General features: G+C 47.8%; 1 protein-coding gene across 1 annotated transcript; it reads right to left on the minus strand.

Moving 5' to 3' along the window:
- Nucleotides 1-242: 242 nt before the first annotated feature.
- LOC149352203 (eukaryotic translation initiation factor 4E-1A-like) lies at nt 243-21,489 on the minus strand. Its single transcript, XM_089581361.1, has 6 exons — nt 21,336-21,489; nt 18,653-18,901; nt 11,657-11,770; nt 6,786-6,925; nt 1,723-1,777; nt 243-1,072 (listed from the first exon to the last, which is right to left on the minus strand). The coding sequence occupies exons 1-6, from the start codon at nt 21,360-21,362 to the stop codon at nt 1,013-1,015; spliced, it is 645 nt and encodes a 214-aa protein (XP_089437487.1). The 5' UTR covers nt 21,363-21,489; the 3' UTR covers nt 243-1,012.
- Between the last annotated feature and the right edge of the window lie 45 nt (nt 21,490-21,534).

Below are 21,534 nucleotides of genomic sequence, written 5' to 3' on the forward strand. Positions count from 1 at the left end.
GCAAATCTGCACGTGGCATGCATACGTGCTCAGGCACAGCACGAGTTATGCTGCATTTACGCCATTCCAATGCTGCCTTCAACGACTTTAACACAATTTTCTCGTTTTCCATGCAGTTGAGCAGAAAAAGTGACTTGGCCTCAAAACATGGGCTTCTCAGCCTCCTCGCAAGGCAACATCTCTGTGCAGATAGCACAGCATGCAACACACCACACCAACTTATTCTTATCTAGTAAACCAAATAGCAAGGACAGACTTTATTACCTGCCAAACTACTTGCTACAGCTGGTATAACAACACAAAAGGTTTTAAAAAGAAAGTGCAATGTCACACACACCCGCACACACAAAATATGCAGCACATGTTAACAGTACATGTACAATATATCAGATATTTTATTAAATACCCAAATAAAAACACATTCTGATATAACTATTACAAAAAAAAAAAAATGAACAGAGCTATCATGCCAAAAGAGCATGATGAAGCCGTGTAGCCGACAGCAATAAAAAAAAACGTCCAGAAGGCTGTGCAACAGGCACGCAGCACACTTCTGATATGCACCACTGAACTTCACAAGAACCACCAAGGCCCATTCTCATTAAAATACGAGCGCACTGCACTTAGTTACAATTCCACTTCCATGTGAAGGGAAAGTTTAGATTCCATGTCACGGAGTTGTAAAACACTACAAAATAAGACAAGGACTCCAGCAAAATAAAGGGGAAAAAAAAGAAAAGAAAACTCATATCTTCAAAGAAAAAAAAAAGGAAAAAAAAATCAGCTAGAAAATAATTGATTACAACCACTTCATCCTCTTCACAGCATTGAGTTCGAGACACTCTTGCCCTTTCGTTCCTCTTCTCACTGCTGAAAGCTGCAGCACTGTCTTCCACGCTTTCACGTCGTTTTAGCACTTAACAAGTGCCAATTCCTTTGGAGTTCCTTTTCCACAATACATAGTGTTCTTTCTGAAATGACGGGTTCTTGCATTGTTTCTCCTAAGTTCCTGTTAAACTTGATATCTAGCCCTTGCCGTGGAACCTTGTTTAGACTGGGTATCAGCATGAGCCTAGGAAAGAAAAGCACAATGACATTAGAAATTCCATACCAGTGAGCATAATTTACTATGTCAAAGCAGCATGTAGGCTTTATCACATTGGCGATAAGTGGATATGAAACTTTTTTTTTGCGCAAAATTTTTATCACTACCTGCGCTGTTCAAAATAAATGCAGAGACCCTGTCCTTGTAGCCTCGGTTCACATACCACACATTTCACTAATACAACAAATTACAGAAGAGCAATACGACAATGCTGGAATTATTATAATCAGTTCTTCACATCTTTCAGCCCTGGTCGACCAAGGCCATGGTCACCACAGTAAACCAGCACGAAGCAGAATAATGGTATGTCGCCGCTGCAGAATTTCATGCCAAAGAACGAACAAAATGCACTGATGCAGCTTTGTTTCCAGTGGAAAACCTGGTGTCAGGCATGACAAGCTCAAGACCAAGTTTCCTCGTTGGAAGACAAGTAATTGCACCCTGGCAATTATTGGTCCCAGAGTCAATTGCATCACTGCATGTGTACACAAACACAAAACCTGATGGTTTGGTGGTTTGGACTCAGGCTATGAGAGACTCCACAGTGAAGGGCTCCGGAAATTTCGACCACCTGGGGTTTTTTAACGTGCAGGATAAAGTAATAAAAAAATGCATACCTGATATGGGACAATGTTTCGTGGATGCATGTTTAACCTCTCCTTCAATGTCTTCCTGTATAGCAGAAAAGAAAAAAAGTTAACTTGGAAGAAAGAAATACTGCTGCCAACATTTACCATTAAATATCAGCCAAACAAGTGGGCCTATACCAGGCTCAGTTTAATGGTCACACTTGAAGCACTAAACCACGAATGAGTCGTTACTGGTCTACCTCGAACAACTCCTATTTGTCTGCTGCAGGAGTACGCTCAGCTCAACACACTGACAGATTTAATTACCCAGCAACAGACCAATAGAGCATGGAAAGTTATCCTTCGTTCCACATTCCAGCCTCAACCACCTCCATGGGACTACTGTCACATTACTTCAAACAAGCCTGCTTGCCATTGAGTTCTCACCACCGTTACCACCAACTTTTTCTACCAAACATGATGGCTGTATCCTTTACACAGATGTCACCATAACCGCAACGGGGGGATCAACTGCTTTTATAAGCTGAACATACCCACACCTCTACAGCCACCAAACCTACTGTACTGACACTTCACCTCCTCTTGCCTTCGAACTGCAAGCGATTTTAAATGCCAACCCTCCTGATAACCAGGTGCACCTATTCACACATTCACAAGAATCTTTGAAGCATGTGATGCAAGTCTGTTGTATCCTTCGGGTTTCCCAGGCCATACATCCTGCTTGTCAATCTTACCCAGTGCCTATACTCATCCACTGGGTTCAAGCTCGCACAGATGTCCAACATCACAACTGAAATGCTACAGTAAAACCTCGCTTACCCGGATCTCGATAACTCGGAAATTCGGTTAACTCGGACACGCATCGCGGTCCCGGCAAAAATGTGTGTATAGTTCAATGGGGTTAAACGCTTGTTAACTCGGCAGCATTTAGCCGCGTATCGGTTAACTCAGACAACCCCGGCGAGAGCTATCGAAACGTCCATACTCGGCGGCCCGAATGTTCAAACACCCCTAACCGACGACGAAGCCGGCACAGCCGAGGAGAGCCACACAAACCGAAACAAGACGAGAAACGGCCGCAGGAGGCGAGAGATGTGATGATGATAGTGAGAAAGCGATCAGTGGCCAGGTGGCGCTAGCCACCACCCAGCGCACTGGTCGAGCATTCAGCCATCTAGCAACCACTAAAAGTTGCAAAGGACGACGGGACGGCTTGCTAGGCTTACTTTGTCACCGGATCTACGCGCGTGCTGCTCAGCCCATTCGACCCACGCTACGCCTGCGCTGCAGCTGTGTTGTTTTGAGAGTGTGCGAAAAGCCGTGTTGCGTGTGGACTCGTGCCCGTTGCGTTCGACTTCTGGTGTGTGCTGTAACTGCCGCCACGTCTACGCTGACGCTGCAGCTGCTTTTTTTTTTTGAGTTGCGAGTGTGATAACCTGCATTGCGCACGGACTGGTGCGTGCTGTCTCTGCCTTCACGCTTTGCTGTATGTTATATTTATATATCATAAAAATGAGACTAAGATAAGAATAGTAACTGCGCGAAACCAGAATTCCGCACCTTAACAAAGGGCATACACATGGCCAAGGAGCAGAAACGAGAGTAGCTTTTTGCTCGTTTAGTTTTTTTTTTTTGCGCCTACGGCACAAGCACTCCAGAACAAATATTTGTCTTCTTGTACACACCATAAGGAAAATGTTACAAGTTAAAATGTTTGACAAATGTGCAAAGCTTGGTGATAAAGACCAGGATATCTGTAATCGACACCGGTTTGTTTCCTTAGCCTGTGCACAGCGGTACAGTGTCACTCAAGTCATTCGCATCACTGCCATCTTTGTAGCAAATGTTAATAATGATGTCTTCCATGGACAGCTTGGGTTGACTCCAAGGCTGCCTTTCACACTCAATGCAGTCATCAAAAGTTAGGAATGTTTACAGGAAGCATCTCGGCGACTTTGTTCCACAAATCTCTTCTTTGCCCTTGCGGCTTTGAGAGTGAAGTGGCAATTTCAGAAGGCCTGCTTTTATCCAGCAGTCACAAATGGTGGATGCCTTCACGTTCTACCACACTCAAGTTACCATTCCTGTGGCTTGGCAAATGCTGATTGCGATCGGAAGCCCGAGCCGAAGGTCGATCAACAGTTGCTGCACAAAGAGCTTCCAAAAATATGCTTTAACACTCTTCTTGATCTCTTGACCATAAGGGTTTCAGCAATAAGAAAAATTGAGGGGTAGAAACTCCAGGTACACACTGACAATGTGTACTGTGTACTAAGCAATTATCCCTGACAAGAGGATATTTCGACCATCCCTCCTCATCTGGTCATGGAGCTTGATCAGCCACTCAGAAGATGTGCCATCCACACCTGCTTGTTTGCCCTGCACAGGCATGGCAGCAAACTGACATTTTTCATGTAGCAAGCATGTGCATATTTTGCAATAACAAGGGGCTTGCTTTTTTTTTTTGTCTCCAATGACTGCAGCAAAAAAGCACAGACACTCGAAAATGCCATCTCTTTCCGTTGCTCTTCTCCCTTTTAAAGGGGCTCTGAAACACCTTCTGAAGAGTGTACCATATTGATATGATTGAAAGTCGACTCGAATGCAGGTCTTGGCAGTGTAGACAAGATGGACAAGGAAGAAGCAGTGAGTGTGCGAGCGAAGGAAAGGCTGTACGACACATGGCAGGGCACATGCACAGAACACGCTGAAGCATACATGAACTGGCACGAGTAACTAAAAACTTTGTTTTGGAGGGGGGGTGTATGCATGTGTGAAAACAGAAGGCGCTATGGAAAGCGCGCGCGTAACGAGCAGACGACGCGACAAACTGGCTACGCCCACCCTTCGCCCGTCAGTCAGAACGACGCACCAATGGAATGCCTTCGATAAAGGTTTTTTTAAGATGACGTCAACTTAAAGGCTAGGGAGCCAGCGTTTGCTTCTCGAAGGAAAGAGAGAATGGGCTTTGATTTGAATTTTTATGGCTTTTCGGGATGCGCATGGCTCTAGTATTTTCCAGAGGTTATCTTCAATGCCTCATCTATGCAGTGGGCTTGTTTAAAATGTCCGGACCCAAGGTTAGTGGCCCTTTAAGCTTCGCCTTTCGATAGCATCATCCGGCCACCATGCCTACACTTGACCACTTGTTTTGGAAGCAGCCAGTGCCAAGCAGCTCTTGAACTGCAGGAACTGCGCTGTACGCTTGCGGCATCGCCATGGAACTTCAGAGAACTGGTGCAGGGAGTGTGGACGAATCGACCAACCTCACACAGTCTTCCCGAAGGAAATATTAAAAAAAAAAAAAAGAATATTCGTGTAAGGGCCGCACCCAAACTTTCCATGACCCACGTGGAAATAGCCTTCGAAATGCATGCATCGTGGCCTCCGTGATCAGCTCTGGCTGCAAGCAATGGTGTGCTTGATCACGGAGGACACACATGCACAGGAGCTTCCAGGTGTTGCCCACAGAAGGTGCCTGAGGTCGCGGCTCATCATTATCATCAACCTATTCCCCCACTGCGAGCTCCCGCTATCCATATCAGCATCAGTACCACCAGCTCCAGTTTTTTGTGGCTGTCATAGGCATGGGAGTTGTGGTAGCATGTTAGTTCATCGTAGTTGTGGCTTTTGAGTGCTGCCGCCAAGCGTTGCAACTTTAGCATGATGGGCAAGCACCTTAATAGCTACATGGCTGAGAGCTTGCTCCAGGACACGGCAAGCGTGTGGTGGGTAGGAAATTCGACGTGACCGAGAAGTGTGTCGATGATGATGCAACCAAAAGGAAGCATTTAGGAACACAAATTGCAAAAAGTGTGCTTTCCGAGGCAAGCTGTGCAAGTTTCCCATACTGGAATAAGAGCTGCTCCGCTATGCGATGGAAGTGCAGAAAAACAGCTACGCGCTGACAACAGACATGCTGTGCGACTTCTTGTGGGATGAGCATGCACCAGAGCACAGCACAAGCTCGGTGTCTAAGGACTCCGCGAGTGACGATTGAACATAGAATAAATGCCGCTCATTCCCAGATGAGTGTTTTTACTTAAAAAAATGTGCAGCCCTTACATGTGTTTGTATGGTATTAGTCACTAGACTACTCATCCACACTTGCGCTAGCGTCTTCACTAGTGCTGCCATTGTGATCGCTGCTGCAGCCCCACAGCACATTGCTCCAACGTCGTCGTTTAGTGAAATCCCGCACTTTGCAATGGAAATCGCAAGGAACAGCTGAAAATTTTGCCTCGCTGCAGTCACCACACCTGTATCACCCATTTCGAGACGTCGAGCTTGTGGCCCCGCATGCAGTTCATTTCTTCGGCGTAAGGAACGACAGCCATATCGAATGTAGCCATGAATGAGTGGTGGATGCTTACTGGACCCGGAGCACAAATCATGATTGACAAAGCACTACATTAGAAACTGGTAAAACATGGCAGGCAGTCGTCAAATGTGTCAAAGCCAAAGAGAAACTATGAGTGAGCGGCGCCGGCTCTTCCGTCAGCTCCCGACACTCCCCAGCACTGCTGCTGTTCTGAGTGGTGGTGCCGCCGCGATTGGGACAGCGGCCCTTCCATTAAGTATCGACATCCCTTGAGCACAGACTGAAAAAAGGAAAAAAAATTTGGAGGACGCTCAAGCTTCGCCTTTAAGAGCAGAACGCGACAGCGTCATCGAGCCGCCACCACTTATCAGCAGCCACGTGCGAGGAAGGGGTGCCAGTTTGCCGCTTGTCGACAGCCGCCGCGCGCAGGTAGGGAGTGCCAGTTCTGTGCGTTAACAGAGCAGCTGCTCAAGGCCAGGACCAAGAGGGATGTGATGGAGCCCCGCAGCAAAAATGCAACCATGCTGTAGCATCCTTGATCTCTCGTTTGTCTCACCTTTATAGTTCCCCGCTTTGGTTTCAAATGTAAGCAGACCAAGAGACTATTTTACTTTCTGAAAAGGCTGAGAAACTGCCCACATCACTTTTTATGATTAGAAATGGCTGGTTACTGGCAGCACCAAGATTTGAACCCAATAATTGGAGCATATTTCGGCACACTTCACAAACAAGGAAGACTGACAAATTTGAGGACAAACAACAACTATACCCAATCTTGATGTTGCCATCCGCCCGGCGAACATCGGCAGTCCATACAGCAATCTTGTCAAGCTTGGCTCGGATCTGGACTACAGCACCGCAGACATCATCACTGAACTCTTCGAAACCCTCTCCTATGAGGCACAGCAACTGTTGAAAGAGAGAGAGAGAGCGCCACCATAACATTACAGCCATAGCATGGTGTATGCCTCACTTCTGTCATCACCAACCAAGCACAAAAGAAAAAGTTCAGATGAAGACTTGCCACTTCCATGTTTTAAACATCTGAACTTGTCACTGCAGCTTTCATTTTGGCCCACAACTCTTGTTCTACTACAGTGTTTGGATGCTGATGACAATGCTAAACTTTTTGAGAGCCTATTTACCTGTTACAGTTAAACCTGGATATAATGAAGCTGAAAAAAGTCCGGGATTTTTCGTTACACCCAGGTTTTCGTTACATGCAGTTTTCGCGAGAAGACCCAAAAGGGCAATGCAGAACGGAAACCAAACTAAGAAATAAATGTAGGTGAAATCACCTCAAAAATGTTTACAGGAAACCCCATTATACGGTGTCTGATAGTGCGACTCCCATGGCAGCCGCTGCCCACCTCTGCCGCGGCTTGTGTAAAGGCCGGAATACATGGAGCGTTTTTATGGCTGCAAGTCTGCAATTTTTGCCCGACGTCGGTGTCGAGAAAAACGCCCGCTGCCGCCGATCTGGTTCTGCCAGATATTGACACACAGCGTCCGGTGAGACCGGAAGTGGCAGCTGAAGCGAGCCATTAGCAGCGCAGAAATCTTGCTGTTCCGGTTTGGCTGCCTCTGCCTGCCGCCGTCAACATGGCCGCCATGGCCGACGAGCTACGCAGTGATTTTGGCATGAAAATGTTATTATCGTGAAAAGCTACAGCAGACATGAAATGTTGCTTTTATTTTTTTTTAGAGACCTAACTGCACAGTGGTATTTGCCACTTGATCATAAATTTGTTCGCGTCGAGGGATACACGGTGGCGTGCCACCGCTTCTTTGCTCAGTGCATCTCCAGCCGGGTGTCGCGTCGCCACGTTTTCTGCCGCGCAAATGTCGTCGGAAAAAACGTCGCATGTATCCCGGGCTACGCGAGCAACCACGGGGCGGCAAAAGCGAGAACAACGGAGATGCGCTGATGGACGCGTTATCTCAACTGCGGTCGCTCTTTGTGATCGTTGACGCTCCTCTCATGTCAGTTTGTGCTTTACTTTTCAGCCAAATTTTGTAACTTAGCACAAGCTAACAGACAGTCGGCCCAGCGAGTTCGTTACATGGAGATCTCAAATACACGCGCTTCAATGGGGGCGGTGTTGGGGAATTGAAAAACTTCATTAAATCGAGGAATTCGCTATATGGAGGTTCATTACATCCAGGTTTAACTGTACCACAGTATTGCCTGTATGGCATGCACGTACGGAACATAAACGTCATTGTGCATTCCCTCCTTTTTAAACTACGGACTCAAAGCTGTGGCACTAAGAGCAAAGCAGGTTATCCCCAACCATTATAAATCAATGAATGTCTTCACTCTGTAAGGCTTGTGCAGCTTCAGCGACCCAAACACTATGTTGCCAATTATGTACAATACTTACTTGCATAATGAAGGCACCCCCTACTTTGGCTGCCAAAAAGATAAACGCACCCATTTCTTTTGGTGCACAGTCTGCTGCTGATGGCAATGAATGCTAGCAGAAGACCTTTTTGGAATGTTGAAGTAATTACGCAGTAATATAAAGCGCCGTTTAAGTTTAGGTTTCCGAGGGTTTAACGTCCCAAAGCGACTAAGGACTATGAGAGACACCGTAGAGAAGGGCTCCGGAAATTTCGACCACCTGGGGTTCTTCGACATGTAGTGACATCGCACAGTACACGGGCCTCTACAATTTCGCCTCCATCGAAATTGGACCGCAGCGGCCGGTATCGAAGCGCCATTCGTCGAATGTCCACACTACTATATCTCACCCTACAGCCAACAAAAGTGTTCCGCGAAAAGTCTACCAACCACAAGAAGCCACGCATGGTTGCAAAGTATTGTAGAAACTTGTTGCGGTTTGGTTTCACACTGATTGCTGACAGTTCGCTCGTTAGACACCATTATTGGCAGTGTTGCTTCAGCACAAAGCCACAGGTGGTTAATCGGGGAAGAGCCTATGACTGACTCTAGCAAAAGAAAGGCACACAGAATTTCCTCCTGGCTCCCTGACCTTTACCAGAAAAAATGTCTTTGCCCTTTGGCAATCGTCACATACATGCACCCGATACCTGTTTGCTCTAGCGGTAGCCTAAAGGGCATTCTGACGCTTGCCTCTGCAAGTGTAGATGCTAGTGAGGAGGAGGGGCCTCATATTGGCAGTTCACCTTCACTGGCCACTGCTAGCAGCGACACATGGAGAGCCACTAATGTGTGGCCTGTGTTGACTGGATGTGCACATATTCCTTACCACATCGACCAGCTAAACTGACATGGCTCACGAGCACCTTTAGCTCTACCGATGACTGTACAGAATCTGCATCACCTGCATTGCTCTGCTAGCCTCCATCGCTCTAATGATAATGAAGCGGGACTTTGGGTCATGAAGGGCTCAGAGGATTAGTGTACTTTTGTATTGCAGCATCAATACAACTACACATGGCACTGCCCCGCACCAGCAACAAGCCAGCATAACAGTGACAGCATCGTAACAAAAATGACAACTTGTACTAAATTATAATTGTAACCTGTACCACACCTGTACCACAATTATAATTTACCTTTGATCCCTTGACTTGCACTAGGCTTAATAGGGCCGACAACAAAACACCTCTGAATGCCAGATTTGCACGACACTCTTGCCTCTCGTGCAAACCAGCTTATTGATCTTGGCACATGCGCCTCTTGCACTGCTTTCAGGCTGATGGTATAGTAGAATCTCAATGATACGAATCTCACAGGGCCGCGAAAAATATTCGCATCTTCCAAAACAAACAAAACCCCCACACAAAACAAGAAACGCACTCATGCAGATCTGTTTATGGCTGATACGATTTAATTTTGGCTACCGCTCACTGCTCGCAGAGCATACTGCGAGAGTGGTCATCACAGCATCAACAAGCATTGGCCACCGCTCACTAGCGACGTTGGCAATGTGTGGGACATGTGCCACTGCTCACGGCGCATACCGCACGATTAGCAATCGCAGCAGCAGCAATGTGCGGGCAGTGCTTACAGTTCCCAAAAGCGTGACCACAGCTCGCGCGTGCCCACTATCTGCAGTAGCGTCAGAACACCCACAATTCTGGACACTGCACACAATGCACTCCCTGGGGAATTTTAAACATTCGTATCATCCTGAAATCCCTATCTGTGACCGGATTGAGATACTACTGTAACAAAAAAAAAGGAAGAAGTACCAACCAGAGCCAGAACTTTACCAGGCTAGATACTTGCATATGTAAGAAGTACACCATGAAAGTCTACTTCAAGCGAGTCTAAAGGTACACTTAGCTCACTCGCTGCGAACTTCAGGGCCAGTATTCTGGAAGTGAACATGTCCAAATGGGCATTGGCCTAAACTAGGTGCACTCTCTTGCTCCGAAGAATGGCAAATGTGGTTGCTGCCACTGCCTCAGGTCATTGTAGTCGTATAGAGGCTTCAAAAGCCTCTTAAATCAAATGCAGCCTCCTCCTTCTGCTTTTCAATGTTTGAATACAAATTCCAAGCAAGTACAGCACAAGTTTTCTAACATTAATTTTTGCATTATAATTATTGAAGCAATGGCAGTAAAGTTTTAGCCAATATGATGCAATAGGAGAGACGGGCCTGCAGGTGTCACACAGCTGTAAAAAAAAAAGCATTTTCAATAAACCTTTCTTACAAACTTTTGGACTCTTAATTACACAAGTAAAGCTGGAACCGCATGGAGAGTTTTTCGAGAGCGGAAAACGCGACGCGCGGCAAACGCCCGCGTTGCTGCCAACGCGCGAGCACCCGCACGAGAAAAATGAAGCGGCGCTCACGCGACGCGTTTTCCGGATTGCCAGACCACATAACTCTCAATGCGACGAATTATCTCTGCTACCGCATATATATTATACCTTTTAAATTACAAGACACTACAATAAAAACAATCTTCATGTACAATAAAAACAATCTTCATGTAATTATACCTCGTTAAAGGTTGTCTTGTTCATGTTGGCCGAACACTACGCACGAACGAACATGAAGTGTGAATGCACGTGGCTCTTTGGACGTGCTCAACAGTAGAGCCAGCTCCTCCGAGGAAAGAGCAAAGTTCCCCCAAAAAGGTACCGCCAAGATGCGCGGAGAGCAGAGCCATCTGTTGGCAAACTGAAAAACCAAAATGACGCGTGCCTGCACGTTGATTGGTGGACGCCGGCCGTGACGTCAGTGGACGCGCAGCGCGAGGAGTTTTTTTCTACAAGCGTAGAACCACGCGGCGGCGTGATTTCGTGTTGGATTATGCTGGGCACGCGTCAGAATGACGCGCGTGTCCCACCATCCGCGCGGCAATCGCGCCCAAAAACGCGCCATGCGGTTCCAGCTTAAGACTGCTTTTTTGACTGGTGAAAGTATCTTGAGTATCTAGAGAAGCATGCGCAGTTGCGTGCTTCAACTACACTGAATGACTATAGACTCTGACCAAGCTGGCAAACTGCTCAGATTAACCGTGTGATCTAAATGCAATCTAAAAAATTGCTCAGGCATAATAATTTAATAAACTGTTATCAATGCTGATATCAAATTTGAAACCTTTCAATGCACTGCAGCAGCATTCTTCATTGTTGAACAACATTGACTGCTTGCACTTCCAAATCCAGCAATGAAGCTAAATGCATTGCGAACTCACAATTTCAAGCCAGTAGTTGTCCAGGTCAGTTGTCCTCTGGCTTTTGTTCAAGTTGAAGAGCCAACGGCCACCTTGCTTGTTGCGACAATCTTCCCACATGGGTTTAATGCCATACTGCACAAGAAGGAATGCATTATGAGCTAGGAGGCTCAGCAACTCACCACTGTGGATCAAAAGCATTGCAAAACAAATTTTCTGAACCTCATAGGATGCACTTCACACATGCAGTGAACTAAAACTTCATTTACTTGCAGACTTTCAGATGGGTGTGCCCTTAGTTAAAAGTGGGCACTGTACAGACAGCGGTTATGATGCTGACACAGCATATTTATTCCTCATCTTTGTTCTGCCCTCATCTCAAGCGCATGCATCCATGAGGTGAGGAAGCAGAATGAAACTGGTCTTCAGCTGAAGTCCAGATGTTTGCCTTTTCGAAGTCCAGCGCCACTCTGTGGTCTTTACTGTACAGGTGCCCTTAGAGTCGCTGGAAAAATTTCCAGAGTACTACATTCATTTTCCCCAGCCCGCCAGGCTTGGAAGGTACATGACTACCACAGCCCAGTGTTGACAGAACATGTGGGACAAGCACACTGCATAGAGCAGTGCCCTTCCAATGGCTCTGTGCTGTCCTCTACAGCCTGCATAAGTGCACAAGTTGCTGCTTAAACAATGTTCAAAATTTTCATTTTCTGTTTCTTTGAAGTTATTTCATGATATCGTCGTTTTGATCTGGGCCAGCTACATAGGATTTTAAATTATCGTCTAAAAGAATGTTGCCAGGGCACATAAACTTGGCATCACAATGGTGATTGTTGTACTGGATACACTAGGCAGCGGCTGCCATACACCTTCATAATCCGGAGGCATGGAGAAGAGGATTGCGGTACTCTGGCAAATCTTACAGTTACTCTCGATGCCCTTATCCACAGGTGACACCTAGTGCCACGTAGCACACTCCATGCTCCGGACCCCTCCAAAAAGCTGGGACTCAAAACCTACACAGATCCCCCACCATTGAGGTTACGCCTACACATCAAGGCAGCTGGCAGTTCCAAGGTCTTCAAATGGAGTTCGGGACCCTCCAGTTTAACCTGACCTTGACTGAGATCTGGTCCGGCGTGACCACCAGTGACCCCGCAATTACCCATAAGCATGCAGGCTGCCATCACTCGGCCGTCTGTCATGCCGCATGCAGAAGCCATGGGAGCCACCGGCCTTCCAAGAGCCTGGAGGACTAGATCCTGATATTTGAGCATCTAGCCCAGTACAACAGGTGGGCTGACAACTAAGCTGCAACATGTGTTCTCTCTGATGGAAGATGCAGGTCGTAAGGCCACATTAACGACATGGAGTTACTTCAAGGCTCAGTTCTTGAAAGCTTTCGCAACTGTGCTTTGAAAGGAACAAGACATTGTGCTCCTGCAGGTGCAAGAACAAGTCCCAAACAAGAGCAATCTTGCTTACTTAGTGGAAATGACTAGACAGTAGCAGTCCGCAGCCATGCTTGTTTTGGCGAGTGGCATTGAGATGGCTGCATACCCATGCTAGGCACGGCGTCTGCGCCGTGCACTCACCAAACAGCTGAAATGACAGTTGTGGAAAACCTGTCCCCCCCCCCCCCCCCCCCCCCCCCCCCCTTCGTTTTCGAGCTGGCCGACCACCTTCATCATTGTGTGTCAGGACAGCAGCGGCTGGGCTAGAAGAAAATCGTCCTCATAGGGGAAGCAGAAGCAGCGACGGGAGCTCCACCTCGAAGGTTACGTGGAACTCCGCGGAGCCAGCGAGAGTACCGTATTTACTCGCATAATAGGCGCACCCCTAGTTTGGTCGCGAAAAATCTGATTTTTTTATTTCCGCGCATAATAGGCGCAACCCCGAACTTGGCACTGTGATCCGTACTGTATTTACACGATTGCAAGCCGACGCCTCACCACCCCCCAATCTTTATTTTAACAAAGTTTTTGCTGAACCAACTATTAATCCTCACTAGTGCTGCTGCCATTGCAGCTGCTGCGGAACCACAGCACGTACAACGATATCGCGCAGAACAGCCGCACACAGTTTTCAGGGATGCTCCCTTTAAATGTCTGTTTGGAAAGCTTCATCTCCAGCCGGAAACGTTCCCGAGTTAGGCCCGCGAAAACCTCGGCGCTTGGAGTCGCATGCGAAAATTTAGGCACGCCGCAGTCGCAACTGCCGCACTTCTCGGCCACGTTGAATTTCTGGCCTGCCGCACGCTTGCTGTGTTCGAGAGCAAACCCCCAGCTGTGTAGCTATTAAAGTGCTTGCCCGTCGAGCTAAAACAGCAACGCTCGGCGGCAAAGCCACAAACCACGATGAACTAACGCGCTACCGCAGATCCCGGCACTTGACAGCAACAAAAAAAACTGAAGCTGGTGATGCTGATGGCGATATGGATGGCGAAAGCTCGCGGCGGAGGAAAACGATGATGATGAGCTTGGCCTCGGGTGCCCTCGGTAGGCGGCGTCTAGAAGCTCCTGTGCGCGTGTGTGGCCTCCGCGATCAAGCGCCCGTTGCGCGCAGCCGGAGCTGATCGCGGAGTTCTCGGCGCGTGCATTTCGAAGGCTATTCCCGCGTGGGTCGTGGAAAGTTCCGGTGCAGCCCTTACACGGATGTTTTTTTTTTTAATATTTTCTTTGGGAAAACGGGGTGCGGCCCGTACACGAGTGTGTTTATGCGGTATGTTCAATTTTGCGAGGCGAAAAATTTCTGGAAATTTTACCCCGCGCACCCCGAACTTTGAGCCGGATTTTCTGGAAAAAAAGTGCGCCTATTATGCGAGTAAATACGGTATCTTCAAGATCCGCCCAGCGTTGCGAGTGGTCGCAGCCGCACGCTCGCGTCATCTTCTGCGGCAGGCGTACGGAGATCCGTCGTGCCTTGCCGGTGGACTTCTGGTTCCAGGCAGCAAAACGAGCGCAGCAAATGCGCACTCTCGTCACCTCCCCCAGCAAATGCTCGGGGATGGCTTTGCCCCAAAGAATGCGGCGCGCATGGGAAAACCCGGCCGCCATTGTCAGCACATACAAATGCTCGCCGCCGATAACCCCGAAGTCACGCCCCTGCTCTAGCCGGTAAGTCGGAAGCCCCTTCTTATGTGACCTTCTGTGTCTGAGGAATGCCTCGCCGATGTTCTGTAGCTAGCTGGCCCACTCCGTGTATTATTTGCAAGTGTAATAAATAGCATATGACGGTGCACGCTTCGTCATCCCTCCCTTTGTTCCCTCGAGCACGAACCCATCCACGGTTAGCGAGCGGAAGCGCTGCATCCGCGGAGTGGGAGTGCGGGGCGGAAGGCTGTCCCCCCAATATTTCCACACAGTGCACGTGCGTGTGACAGCCACTCTGCTGCCACCATCCACCGACAGTGAAACCAAGTTGTCCAATTCAAATAAGTCCAAGTTATCAGGCAGCACTTTTGTGTGCAGACACTTTTCGGATTGAACGGCAACAGCCTGAACCACGCGTATAAACAGCCAAAGGTCGTCTCAATCTAGTCTGAATAACCTCTTGAATTCAGTTTGTTGCCCCTCAAAGTACCCGCTGACAGTCGGCCTGCACCACTCTGCACAGCGCAAAGAAAAGGGCAGGGTCAAATTCTTCACTTTTAGAATTAAATTTCATGGCCACTACATGAGATGCGCCACTTCGAACAAATGCACAGAGTTCAATACAACTAGCACAATCCTGCGCTTACGTCAAACCACGCGACAAACACAAACACACAGCAGACTAATACTTCTGCACTTGATTTAGCCGCTGAACCAAGAGCACTAGTGTCAGGCTACACTCACGCCGTAAGAACAGCACTTTTGTGAGCTAATGCAGAAAGTGCAGCCAAATCGAGGAGACCTTATGATGACATCACACGGTCATGTGGCCTATCTGGCAGGCGCCACATTCCCTCCACGAGGCTTCAAATGGTCGCCAGTGCCAACACTGGACAATTTTCTCCGACGACATGCGGGTACTAACTCTCTCGCGTTAAATGACACATGCCATTGCCATTCGTTGTGCAGGACTGCCTCAAAGTTGCCGCAAGGAAGCACCTGCCTATATATGCCCGCAACCTGCCACTCGCCCTCCAGTGCACCCACACAAATGTCTGGCGCATTGCCAATCATTGCATTTCGAACTATCAGTGTGGTGAGGCTGATCACGTGTACATAAAGCAACTGTCTTCACCAATGGCTCGGTCTGTAGGGGTTCAGTGCTGATGTGCCAGGACTGCAGCCCAGATAGTGACCCCAAGAAATTGACAGGTACTTTGCCAAAGCACTGGGAGTGCCATACCACTATTCCCAGTCACCGTTCACACGTCATTTCACAACTCTGCAGTGTCCTTGCACCAGCATTACCTGGGGAAGGTCGCCTAGTCCCCGTCAGGTAAATTAGAAGCAGCAACCTTTATCCACATGTCAATATATGTATAGTCGTATCACCACTATCGGGCATAGTCAACAATGACTGCATGCATGGAAAGCTTCTGCATGTCAAAGACTACAGAAATTGCAGTTCATGAACACTGCTAGAGCTTTGGCAGAGCATGTTTGTGCATTCAGTCCACTCAGCAAGCAAGTGGGTGTGCCACTGTGCATGTGTGAAATGCTCAGGTGGCAGCGTGTGAGGGGACAGACGGCTCAGTATCGATTGTGCAGTGACAAAGTCAATTCTGCAGCTGGTCACACAAGCCATCCAAATGATTTGCACCAAGCTCTACCTCTACCACCCACAGCACCAAGGAAGTTGAGGGTGGTAGTCTGGTAGAGGTGTCAGTTTCTACCTGCTCACCCCTCACACTTGCTAGATGACCAAATATGAAACCCAGACAGACTACAGCATGCTATAAAAATTCACACGATACACTACTGCGCACCCATTAATGACAAATTAGTGTGGCCAGATAGAAAAGAAAAAAATATTGCCCAGCACGCACCATCTAAAGCACAATAGGCTTAACCATTAATGACAAAAGGCACAGAACCAGGTCATGTCAGCTTTGAATGCCGCATGGGCCCATTTTCATCATGAAGGCCATTATCACAATTGCAAGCACTGCCTTTCCTCTCACACACAACTGCCCTCGCTGCCTTCCTCGGAAAATTACCAGGGATGGCTTTGCCCCAAGAATGCGGCACACACAGAAGGACCTGGCCGCCACTTGTAACACAGGCAAATGTTTACCGCTGAAGTTACACCCTTGCCTCGGCAGGCAAGTCGGAAGCCCTTCTTACGTAGCCTTTTATTTCTGAGAAATGTCTCGATGTTTCGCAGCTAGCTGGCCTGCTCTGTGTATTATTTGCAAGTGTAATAAATAGCAATTCAGCAACTAGCTTTGTCACCCCTAACTGAACACGAACCCCTCCATGGTTAGCAGAGAAAACACAGTACCCGTGGAGTGGGACTGCCCCAAGATCACCACAACTTCCTAATCATTTTTATTAACATATGCAATTTTTAATCTAGATATCGAATGCAGTTATGCCTAAAATGGATATACTGAACTCCCCAGAGTCAAGCGTCGCCACACTACACAAGTGACCGGTTGAGGTGCAGCAGGCGATTGCGCCAAGATATTACACTCTCAACAGTGCCACATGTTACGCCTCTCGCACCCACCAACAGCCGCCCGGGAGCAATGGCATGGATGGTTAACGCTTTGCAGTAACCATCCTGCACTATGTCAGCCGTCATGGAGGTGATGAAAACAAGCAACAGCTTTCGTTCTGATGTGCCATTTTCCACACAACACGGCTGTAATATAGAGAAACCACCCTAGCTGGAGCTTGGCCTACTGCCATTGTACACTGGCAGTGCCAAGCACAGAAGCCAACCTAATTGACGCTCTTTTCTCTTTTTTTATGGCCTCCGGAATTGTCATGAGCGCCTTTGAAACAGAGCTGAAGTTTTGGAAAATGTCTCTTTTTTAGTAAGCATAGACTGAGTTGCCGTCCCTTCACTAAAGTGCTAAAGCGCTGCTCCGGCATCTGACGAATTTTGTATCACGAACTAGGTTTGAGCGTATACTTACTATGGCCAGGAATGGGCAAGATTCGTGCTAAGGGATGTTTTAACACCATAATTTAGGGGTAAAAAACCTGGTCACACATGAATTTCACTGACTACATGCCCACATAAGGCCTTTGCCTTTTTGTTTTCTTTCATTCGGGGATGTAACTTATCACAAAACCAGGCACCCATTAGCCTCTGCCACAGATGCAGGCAGAGAACAAGTGGTTTGAGCAACAGGTCGGCAGGTCAACTCCCAGAGACCCCCCCCCCAACACTCCCTGCTCCAAAGAGAAATGTACAGGCTGTAACAAAGCATGCGCCACCATCTCTTCCACACCAGCCGAACGAACCAGCTATGGTGAAGAACTGGACAAGTACAAGAAATAAAAGGACGTAAGGAACTCCCAGGCCTTAAAACATAAAATTCACTGAAATACAGTCCACGTCAGAGGCTTTAGCTATCAGTTCCACCTTGTTTTCTTACCATAAGTGTTATGCTAGGCAGCTTTTTCCTCAGAAACTCAAGGACTTCCTGTGGCTGCACAGAAGCTGCAAGTGCAAGCAGCTTCTACACATACACGCTACGCCCTTTCAGGGGCAGACCCAGTTCTGAAGAGTCTGCTGCAAAGGTGGTTTCAGTTACAGTGTTCACACGGTGGTGGTCCTCACTGGGAGTAGTACAATCTAATTACTGTGTCCCGATGGCATAGTTCCAAGTGTCTCTGCAAGCAATCCTTAGGAATAGTACACTTCAGAGCGTCACTGCTGTCTATGGCAAGTCTGGGCTCGCCTTCAGACGTATGACCATGCAAAAAAAAAAACAACCTCAGGAAGCCGTTACCTCACTCATAACTTCCATTGTACACGTTGTCCTAAAGAGTACAGAAGTGCTCATTTTTATGCAAACACACAGAAAATGTAAACCAAGTTCCCCGAACTTGAAAGAAAGGAATAAGGTTATACCTTGAACAGCGAATAGTCACATCCAAGGGGTAGCTTACTGGCCACCTCTATGTGATTATAGAGGGCCCAGAAATCCTCAACCGTGTCGAATGAAGTGATTTCCAGAAGGTTTTCTTCCCAGCTACGATTCTTGTCATTCTTGTAGAACCAGAGGCTCCACCGATGCTGCAGTGGATGCTTCACTGGTAGTTCAAGCGATGCATCCACAGCTGGAGCCTGCTCAGATGCTCCAGGCTCACCCGAGTCACTCTGCACGAGAACCAGCTTGCTTCAGTTTTCTTAAAGGTACACTGACTGGGAACACCCAGTCAAGCTAGACTGATACATTAGTATCCCAAGTTCACAGAAATGTCATTTTTATCGAGAACAGAGCTTTGGACAGGCCAAAATAATTACATAAAGAGAGGTGTGCACCTCTGACCCATATAAACTAAGGAAAACTGCACTCTGCCACCTGCGTTGTTTACAGGCCACAATTCATCACACAACCACCGCTGAAATAAAAATAAAATAAGTAACAGCGTGCGCTGGCGAACATGATGATGTAAAGCTCCGCTCACTTTCCCCTCAGACCCCGTTAGGCCGTCCTGCACAGCAAGTTCGGAGGTGCAAGTCGAGCAAAAGTTCAGCAGCACTTGGCCTCTTAACAAACGGTGCGGACACCATTGAGAGGCCATAGGAAAAATGAAGCTTTGGCAGAAAAAACAATGAAAGGTCTCCAGCACATTTCCCCGCTGCACAATGGTGTTAAAGGGGAGCAGATTTCATTGACTTCGTGGATTTTCTCGGCACCGGGGTCTTTATACACAGAAAAAATGGTGCCACGGATAACTACCAGTCTAGGGTAATCAACTGCATTCCTTATTGTTCCCCTTCAATGACCCTCGAAAAGCTTTCTAAAGAGCTGTCATTTGAGTGCTTTTTCATGGTGTTCGGGTGTGGGTGGAAATATGGTGGTTTCTACTGGCTGACAAGCCCCATGCCATCAAGGCAAACAATGGCTGTGCCCAAATTCATTCACTCATGCTTGCTAATTGTTTTTTTTTTATGGTGCAAAGGCTGGTTGGCCAAAGAGCACAACAGCACATGGTATTTTTCGTCGACACAAGGTGGAATCAAAGACCCATTTTCCAAACATTTCACTCCTCAGGAGGTAGGGGAAAGAGCATCGAACCTCGCATACGAAGCGGATGCTCAAACCATGCAATCACTGCTGTGGTGCTTGCCAAATTCAGAAAAAAAAAATAAAAATTCCCGCCTAAATTACCTGCACAGGCCTCAAGGAAACAAGTTAGGTTTGCGATGGAAAACACAAAAAAGCGTTTTTTTTTATTACAGGCACACACAAAATTGCATATGAAGTGCCAATTGTTGGAAGTTGTAACATCGAAACACGAGAATTTGTCAAACAAGTACTCGAGGAATCAGGGGGGTCGGTACTTAAAAGATATGGGCGACAAGATGTCTACACACGTGTGTCGAGGGAGCTGCTACCAAGCTCGCAGATTTCACAAACCCAGCAGCGATGTGTTAACAGTGCTAAATTTTAAAGAAATCGCTGCTCTCTGCACCACACTCCTGAAAAAATGCTATGAATTCGCAACGTGCTCAATTGTATAAATATCTCTTAAAAGGTTCTAACTAACGAAATGCGTATCTTCAATAAAAACAGGGCCAGTGAGATGAATGCAAGCTCGAACTCTGGTTGGCCCTGTACACGTTGCGGGACGTCCCGCGCAGGCCGCGAAGCGAGAGGGGGAGGGGGCAGACTCCATTCTCGTTGCAGATTCTCAATCCTTCGTCGCCACTCCGTTTCAACAACTCGCTGACCACGCACCGACATAACATACTGCTCTGAGCTGGATTTAAAGCAATATTCTGACGCGGAGCAGACGCTACCGCACGGTGAACAAAGAATGAATGGACACAAGTGGTCACAGCATGTCAGGTTCACACAACTGAAGCCTTGCGTCGACAGATGCGCACATCACTTGCTTAGCCGTTGCGAATAAAGATGACATACTTGCGCGCTCAACGACTAAGAATGCTCAAACCATCAAAGGTTAAGCTTTACCTGCCACAGGAAATGAAACTACGTTGACGCACCGCCATGAATTAGGATTACGCAATGAGCCCACGCAGTGCCGGCATCAGTAGGAAATGTGGAAATTACGATCTACTAAACGCAATGATGCAGCGAGCTCAGCCTTGCGCCGCAAAATACGCGCAAGTTACAAGCAGGCGTCGATAAACCACGTCCACAGTTTTTTTTTTTTTTTTTCGCAGACACTGGACATGCGACACGCTCGCGGGTCATGCCTCCGGGTAGAGGCACTACCTGGCTCCGACTCTCGGACACCTTTCGGCAAACAAAAAGCCATGTAAAGTATTGTGAGGGAACCTGAGCTGCTTGCATGAAAACAAAAAGAGACGTCGAGCAACCCTGATACTGAAATTACAAGTAGCATTTGAACACGGAAGCATCGGAACCTCTAGCGGCTAAGCCTACCAGCGCGGCACCGCGGCGACAAACACCATATTGGTGACAAATATGCAGGGCGTAAACAGCGCCCTTCGAGTCCAACGCAAAACAGGGAGGTGCAAACTAGAGTCGATGCCTACTGGCATAACCTAGGGTCATGACAGCACTCGCTAATACCACAATAAAATACCATTGACATACCTCGGAATACTTGTCCTCTGCCGCCATACTGGACACGGTTCGAAGATTCTGTGGCTCCGTCTGGCGAATGAGCTCGCGACTGGCATGCGGTGCACGCGGTGACGTGCACAACGCGCAGCTCGCGACGCTGCGACCTGCCGCTAGGGTGTGGACCAGTTGCGAAACTCACAAGCGCCCACGTGTCGAAATTTGGCACTCT

This window comes from Amblyomma mixtum, chromosome 3 (genome assembly GCF_055824585.1).
Source record: "Amblyomma mixtum isolate Tamu chromosome 3, ASM5582458v1, whole genome shotgun sequence".
In the NCBI taxonomy this organism is placed as follows: domain Eukaryota; kingdom Metazoa; phylum Arthropoda; class Arachnida; order Ixodida; family Ixodidae; genus Amblyomma; species Amblyomma mixtum.

Bases quoted from the DNA above. Each gene is read 5' to 3' on its own strand.
- LOC149352203 (XM_089581361.1), bottom strand. From the start codon at position 21,362: ATGGCGGCAGAGGACAAGTATTCCGAG. The intron at 11,771-18,652 runs GTATAACCTTAT...CTTCTTGTGCAG, and splicing joins GTGACTATTCGCTGTTCAAG to TATGGCATTAAACCCATGTG. The intron at 6,926-11,656 runs GTGAGTTCGCAA...CTCTTTCAACAG, and splicing joins ACAACTACTGGCTTGAAATT to TTGCTGTGCCTCATAGGAGA.